Source organism: Pseudomyrmex gracilis, unplaced genomic scaffold (genome assembly GCF_002006095.1).
Source record: "Pseudomyrmex gracilis isolate BER0280 unplaced genomic scaffold, ASM200609v1 scaffold_968, whole genome shotgun sequence".
NCBI lineage: Eukaryota > Metazoa > Arthropoda > Insecta > Hymenoptera > Formicidae > Pseudomyrmex > Pseudomyrmex gracilis.
This window is the reverse complement of record NW_018021552.1, coordinates 31,552-39,542: the sequence shown is the minus strand read 5'-3', so window position 1 is coordinate 39,542 and position 7,991 is coordinate 31,552. Positions and strand designations below refer to the sequence as shown.

The 7,991-nt window shown below is 37.5% G+C and overlaps 1 protein-coding gene across 1 annotated transcript in view; it reads right to left on the bottom strand.

Annotated features, from left to right (window-relative positions):
• Nucleotides 1–4,985: 4,985 nt before the first annotated feature.
• Nucleotides 4,986–7,991, bottom strand: part of LOC109861730 (ADAM 17-like protease) — a 13,638-nt gene continuing 10,632 nt past the window's right edge. Inside the window, exon 14 of the mRNA XM_020441508.1 lies at nucleotides 4,986–5,339. Coding sequence (XP_020297097.1) covers nucleotides 4,986–5,339 — 354 coding nt within the window. The remainder of the gene's footprint in view (nucleotides 5,340–7,991) is intronic.

Below are 7,991 nucleotides of genomic sequence, written 5' to 3'. Positions count from 1 at the left end.
CTATTCTTTCTTTTTCCTTTCTCAGGTTGTCCACTTCCTTCATCCACGCTATTGCCTCTTTTTGCCTTCATCATCTAATATTTCCTTCACCCTTAACTTCTTCTAACTCTTCGTGTGCGTTATTAGATGCTCAATTGTTCCTCTTTCCTTTCCACAGATCTGGCAGCACCTTTCTTCCTCCGGAACTTGTCCTCTTCCTCATACTACATCTCCATCTCGCCAACCTACTCTGACTTCCTCCAACTCCTTTTTTCGCTAGGTACTTTGGAAACCCTACTACTGTTATATCTTTGTATCTTATATTATATATCTCGTGTTTCTTATTAAGCTGTCTATCTATTATCCCAACAATTCCTCCTCTCTTTCCTTAACCTTGATTACCACGTTCATCTCTCTTTTTCTCATGTCCTCCACTCCTTTCGAGCTATAGCCATTTCGTCTTAAAAACTCTTCTCTTTCTCCTCCCACTCCCTTCCTAATGTTTCCTTCTTTTTCCTTTTCTTTTATACATTTTATCACTATCTTTCTCTCTCCTAATCGTTCTCTCTTCGAAACCTAACGCTCTGCATCCTGCCAATTCCCTAAGTTTCCCTGTATTTGTTTCTTTGTACAATATATAATCCGAAGTGCAAGAGTCAAGCCTCAAGGACCATTTTATGAATTTCTTTTGTATTCCCTCTAGCTCCTCTCGCTCTCTCCAGTCCCAAACCTCTGCTCCGTGCATTGCTACTCCTAGAACTAGATGTCTAAACAGCCACATTTTCCTTCTAAAGTCATCCTTAAATTTTCTTTCTCCTATTCCCCATATTTTCCTCATAACTATATTGGCTTTCTTTCTCAGTTCTCTTATTTGACTTTCATCTCCTCCATTCCTCTTCAACATGTATCCTAGGTACTTGAATTCTTCTATCTCTTCTATCTCTTCTCCTTCCTACTTCCATACTGTCCTCTTTCTTCTTCCTCCCCCTTTTCTGAAGCAGACAATTTTCGATTTTTCGGTGTTCATCTGCAACTTCTTTCTTCTTATGTATCTTCTCATTCTTGCTATCGACTCTATCATTCCCTCTTCGTTTTTTGCCAATAGGACCAGGTCGTCCGTGTATTGCCAATGACCAAATCCTACTCTTCCCTATTTGAACTCCTCCTATCTGTCCTTTCCCCATCTCGTTTTCTACATCTGCTATTAGCAGCAAAAACAGAACCGGACTCAATGGACAGCCTTGTCTCACTCCTTTCTCCGTCCAAAACGACATTTTTCCCCTCACTCTGACCGCATTTTTCGTGCTCTTATATATTTTCTTTATTCTTTCTATTAATGTATTTCTTGTCCCTCCTTCCTCCAGCGCCTTCCACAATTCCTTTCTGTCTACTTTGTCAAATGCCGCTTTTAAATCCATGAAAAATCCGTAAATCCTCATTTCCTTTCCAGTTCCTTCATGACTACATGCTGTATGATATACACATTATCCATAGTTCCTCTGCCTTCTGTGAAACCGGCATAAGTCTCCTGTAATGCTTCCTACCTCTTTATTTCAACTCTTAATTTCTCCGTAAGAATTCCCGCGTATATTTTGTATGCCGTGTTCAGCAGGGTGACTCCTCTGTAATTTTCTACCCTATCTCTCTCTCCTTTTTTGTGTATTGGGATGATTACCCCCTTTCTCTATTCTTCTGGAAATCCGTCCCCTCTCCACACTTTTCTAATTAAGTCTTTTAATTCCTCTAATATTTTTCCTTCACTATAAATTCATACTTCGTTAGAAATACTGTCTTTCCCTGCTGACTTCTTCTTTTTCAGCTTCCTTATCTGTTCTTCTATCTCCCCTCGTCTTTTAGCTCCTCCTCCTGGTCTCCCTGTTTTTAATATCTTCCTTCCTTTCTCTTCATTCTCCCTCTTCCCTTCCAACAGCTAAACAAAATGTTCCTCCCATTCTTCCATCTTTATATTTTCGTCAATTGACTTTGTTTCTTTCCTTCCTTTGTTTATCCTGTTCCATATCTGCTTTTCAGTTTTTAGGTTTCCACTTCCTCCTCAAATTTTCTAATTTCCTCTTTTTTCTCTTTACACAATCTTCTGAATTTGCTGCTTCTTAACTTCACATATTCTTCTCTGCTCCCCTTATTCTCTCTCCATTTCCTATACTTTTTTTACCTTGCTCTTTAACCTCTTGTATTCTCTGTCCCACCAGACTTTCTCGCCTATTCTCATCCTCCTAACCTTAACCTTCCTCCTAACTAAACACTTCTTCACTCCCTCTCAAGCTTTCCCATATTTCTTCTACACTTTCGCCTTTAATTCTTATCTCCTTACCACTTTCTTTATACTTTTTTATACTCTCTTCATCCCATTGTACTATTTCTTTAAACCTCTCACTATCTTTTTCCTCTCTTCTCCCACTCTCCTCCTCTATTGTTAACTCCAGTGGCTGGTGATCTGATTCTACTCTTGCTCCTACTTTCAGTCTCTCTATTTTTCCTATCACATTTTGATTTGTTACTGCATAATCTATTACAGAGGCTCCTCTTCCTCCTACATGTCCACTCTCTCTCTTCATCTCCTACTATGTTTCTGTTTCCTATCTGCCATCTTCTGTATTCTATCATTCTTAACATTTCCATACCTTCACTATTAGTTACTTTATCCTTCGACTTTCTTTTTAGTTCCCTTTCTTCTTCTACATCCCATTTCCTGCCTTCCTCATCTATTCTTGCATTAAAATCCCCTCCTATGCATAGTATTTCCTCTTTTAATTCCCCTATCTTCTCTTCTAAAACTTTCCTCAACTCTTTCATTTTCCCTCCGTTGTAAATCAAAATTCTCCATACCTCCCCCCCTATCTTTATAACCTTCTCTCTTACACTCCGTTTACATTTATTTCCATTGCCTCTATTTCCTCCAACCCTTTCCTGACTCCCGTAATTATCTCCTCCTTCGCCCTTCCTTTTCTCTTATTTCTTTCCGCATATTGACATTTCTAATTGTAATCTTTTGATAGATTCTTTTCTAGTCTATACCACTCCTTCTCCTCTATCCATGTCTCACATAGCTCTATTACATCAAATCTCTCTATATACCTTCAAAAATCTCTTTCTTTCTTCCTAAGTCCCGCTATGTTTCAGAAGATTATTTCCATCTTTTCCCTTCCTCCTTCTTTACCCTTTTTCCCTTTCTTCTCTTCCCCTCTCCTCTCCTCTCTTTCAGTTTTCCTTTCTCTCTTACCTTCTCTTCTAATCCTCTCTCCTAGGCTCTTTGTCTTCCCACATATTTTTCTTTCCCTCTATATACAATTTCTTGTATTCTATTTTTACCTTTCTACCTTTTTTCTTTTCCTCTTTTGCTCTTTCTGCAATTTTCCTCTGTATCACTCTTTCTTCTATTGATAGATCATGGTCTATAAAAATTTTCTTTCCTCTCAATTTGTTCTTTTCTCTCATTATTTCTTGTTTCTCTTTCCAATCTTTCATTTCCATCACCGCCACCTTCCTTCTTTCTCTTCCCACTATCTTAATTTCTTTGATTTGTTTTGCTACCTTGAAATTATTTTCTAAAAAACTTCTCACTGTATCTTGCATATATTTTCTTCACTTACTTCTAACTCTTTTATTACTACTCTGTTCTTCCGTTCTTGTTCCTCTATTTCTTCCATCTTTCTCTTCATCTTTTTCACTTCTCTTCTTGTCTCTTCCATGACCCTTTCCTCCTTTGAGATGTTCTTCCTTTTCCTGCTTCCTCTCTCGCTCCCGTTCTCTCCTCAGCCTTCATCTCTGCGTTCTTATTCTCTAATTTCACTATTCTCTTTTCTAATTCCTTCTCTCTCATCTTCCTTCTCTCTTCTATCTCACCTATTTTAATTTCTAAATTTCAAATTTCCTTCTTTGCCTCTCTTCTTCCTCTCTCCATTTCTCCTATCATTTCCTTTATTTCGCTCAATATTTGCCTTAACGTATTTTCTTCCTCTGATCCTAAGCTCGTTTCTTCATCTTGATCTTCCTTTTCTCTTTCTTCTCTTTTCTTCTCATTAGGTGGAGATCTCTTTAGAATGTTACTCTTTTTAAATATATCGTCTAATCTCTCTTCCTCTTCCTTTCTCATTCTCTTTTTATCCTCTCTCCCTTTCCATAATTCTATTATCGTCATTGAGTTCGTTTTTTCTCTTTCCTTTCTCACTCCTTCACACTTGCCACTCGGAGTGTAGCTCCTCTCTTCTGTCTTATCAATCTGCAACTTTCTTACCTATCAAAAACTTAAATTTCCTAGATTTTCTTTTCTATCTCTTATCTGTTCGCCGCGCCCCCTGTCCTGTCTCCACTTCTCCTAACCTAACCAACTCTTCTACCTTCTTTTGCACCTAACCTCTTCCTCTTTCTAACTTTTCCATCCTTTTCTATCATTTTCTACTCTTATATATATATATATATATATAGGAAAGGTATGAAAAGAGTAGAAAATGATAGAAAAGGATGGAAAAGTTAGAAAGAGGAAGAGGTTAGGTGCAAAAGAAGATAGAAGAGTTGGTTAGGTTAGGAGAAGTGGAGACAGGACAGGGGGCGCGACGAACAGATAAGAGATAGAAAAGAAAATCTAGGAAATTTAAGTTTATATATATATATATATATTAGTTTAATTCTTTTTATATCACTTGATTTCTCTATCTCCCTTACACCTTTTCTTCCTGTCCCTTCCTCCTCCTTTGTTCTTATACTTAGATTTATCTGCCGTTTGCTCTCACACATCCGCTCCACTCACATACCACTAACCAAGTCCCACAGTTGTAACAATTAATTCCGTTTTTTATTTTGTCTTCCACTCTTCTTACGTTCTCTTGATCCTTTTGTCCTCTTTAATGTTTTCGTCTTTCTCTCCTTACTTCTTCTTGCTTTAATGCATACCTTATGTCGTTTATAGTTGCTTCCCTTTGATTTTCCAATATTCTTACATTCTGATCAAATTCTTGTCTGAAGCCTTGTAGCATATACATTCTTAATTAAAAATCTTCAACTGGCTTTCCTAATTGTACACATTGATTTTTAAGAGCTTCAGCTCTATTGAGGAAATCGTCTACATTTTCATCTCTCGTCATACGTAAATTAGTCAAGTCGCTTAGTGCTTTTGCCTTTACTTGTTCCAAATCTGCTGCCATGTTATATTTAATCAGGTTCCAAAGTTTGTCAGCACACTTTTCATTACAATATTTGAGCACTTGAGCTTGACTCATTGTGTTTATTATAATGATTCTTTCAGCATGATTGTTATCGTCCCACTCATCCCACTTATTGTACTTTTCTTGATAATTTTCTTCTTCCTCGTCTGGTTTTTCGGATGGTTTTACTCCTATGACCTTTTTCCACAATTTTTTTGCTCTTAACACACCTATTGTTTCTCTCCATAAAAAACAGTTTCCATCATTCAACGGCTCAATCATCGTTAGATTCCACCCTTCCGCCATTGTATATATTTTCCTTTTCTCATTTTTTTCTTTAAAAAATTTTTAAGAACCACGCTCTGCTACCACTTGTGGTTGTGGATACAAAATATGAGCCTGCACTTCTTTATTTTTGACTAAAATATATTCTATACGATTAATACAGAGGTTACGAGATATACACCTACGCTCTCTTGTAATGAAGAAGATATATATATTATTAAATGGTGCACGCGCCGCTCTCCTGCATCTTTTTATGTAGACATGTTCCCTAAATCCATCTTATTACGCTAGATGTCGTAGCATCCTAAAGGCCAGTCAACAATAAAAGTAACCTTACATCACAGTTTCTCTTTAAAAACATAAATAAACTAATAAGAAAATTATACCCATACAAGACTCGAACCTTCATAACCTCTCAAGCACTGTTACGTGCCGCAATCCTTGCCGCCGCTCAAGTTACGATTTTATTTACTTCCTTTGTTGACACATACGACCCGCCGAAATCATACACTAATAAACACAGCCCGATAAACTTCCTCTCCTTACAAACCCTCTCCCTAAATTCCTTCGTCGCCCGTTGCATGAATCTGTGACTCACTAAAAGACAAACATTACGCCTTAGGAACAAAGGTCTAGCTCACACGTTTTTAGTTTAAAACAAGGCAGTTCTCGTTCGCAGCTCAGACGAGCAACACTACCTCTCACATCAATAAAGCACCTCACAGAAAGTATCCTGCATATTCTTTTATCTAATTACGTGGCTATCCGGCACGTAACAGCACACAAGTCAAAAGTAATGGCCTTTTACGCCTAAGCATAAACTTATATGTCTATGCGCTTAAGATGATTGGTCCCCTACCGCTCTTATTATAAGAGAGAGAGAGACAACTACTCCAGCACTATCTCTGTCCTTTAATGTTCAACTTTGTCATATAAATGTTCGTCTATTATATAAGTCTATGGTTTGACTATCTAATGATAAGAACAACGTCATAGTGTGATGATGTATATCTGATATCATATACTATCATTATGAATAAAAAAAAGTTTAAAAAAGCATTATATACCCATTTTCAAAAGCTTTGTATAGTTTTGTATATTTATTTGCTTCTTTAGACGCGTTTTTACTGTTGTGCAGTAAATAAAATTAGAAAATAAAGAAATTTAGGTTATAAAAACGTCGGTTTACAGGTCTCATTTTATTGTAATGTTCAAAAAGCTCTCGAGATAAGCTACAAAAATATGCAATAAAAAAGTGAAAAACAAGAAGAAGATTCTTCGGGCTTCGGAGTCTTTAAACTAATGAATGAAATAATTTCGGTTGTAGGAGCCGTTTGCAGGATGTTGTGCAGAGAATGTACTTAAATATATGGTAATTATACAGTTTAGCAACTTTTCTCAATTTTGGCTATTTTAACTCGGTTTTTTTTAAAAACTCTTTATTTTGTCAGTCTAATGAGGAGAGTCGATCGGGGAAGCTTACAAAAACTATGTACTTTCCTCTTTTTTAAAAAAAACGTGAAACTCGAAAAATGGTCAAAATTATGTTGATACCGTGTCCACTAATTTGAGTTTTGTTACGCATCAACCAATGATGCATGAGGACGTTATTCTGAACAAGTTTTCCCTATACATGTTACCGCCGGTCGGCTTTCGTTTTCGAGTTATAAACAAAAGAAAGTTTAGGCCTGTTCTACAATACTGTCGTAAGCTGTAAGTTGTAAAAAATTGACTAATCACAATTGATTATTCCTCTGTAATTGATCTGTGATTGGTCAATTTCTTACGACTTACAGCTTATGACTGTATTGTAGAACAGGCCTTATTACGTTTATTACAATTATCTCTGAAAGTGATCACGTTATGCAAAAAGTTGTCAAACAAGAAATGTAGGAAATTCGATTTTCTATAAAGAAGGTTATGATATTCAATTACCTAGCTCCAATCGTTTTCATGTTAAGTCCATTGCATTTACGTATATATTACAATGCGTAACGTGATGCGTGATAACCTCAATAAACTCGAGTTGAAACAAACACAAGTTAAGACCAATTGTTGCACAAAATTATTTTTCATTAATGTTGTAAACGCATTGTAAACGTATAGGCAGGGGGGCTGTGCCCCCTTGCATCCCCTAACCTAACTCTAACCTAAACCTAAACTCTTCTTTTTGCATTCCCTCTCGCAAAATTTCCACAATGGTTAATCTATGTTACTACAATATCAATAGAAATGAGTAAAATTTTTGCGAGGAGGAATGCAGAAAAAAGAGTTTAGGTTTAGATTTAGGTTTAGATTTAGTAGTAGGGCACTTGCTGCCCTCCTCGGTCACGCGAGGGGTCCGGTGGGGAAAGTCCGCCCTGGCCCAGCCTCCTCCAAGTCCAAGCTCGGATGAGGCCCCAGGGCGGGCCATAGCGAGGGGGGGAGGACCTTCCTTGAGTAAAGGGAGGTCAGTTCTTAAGAGGGGTGCGGTCCACTACGGTGTTTGACCGCGGGCCGAGAGGAGTTCGGGTAAAACTGAACTCCTCATTGCACTCGGCCCAGGGGCGACGGAGGAGGGGCTAC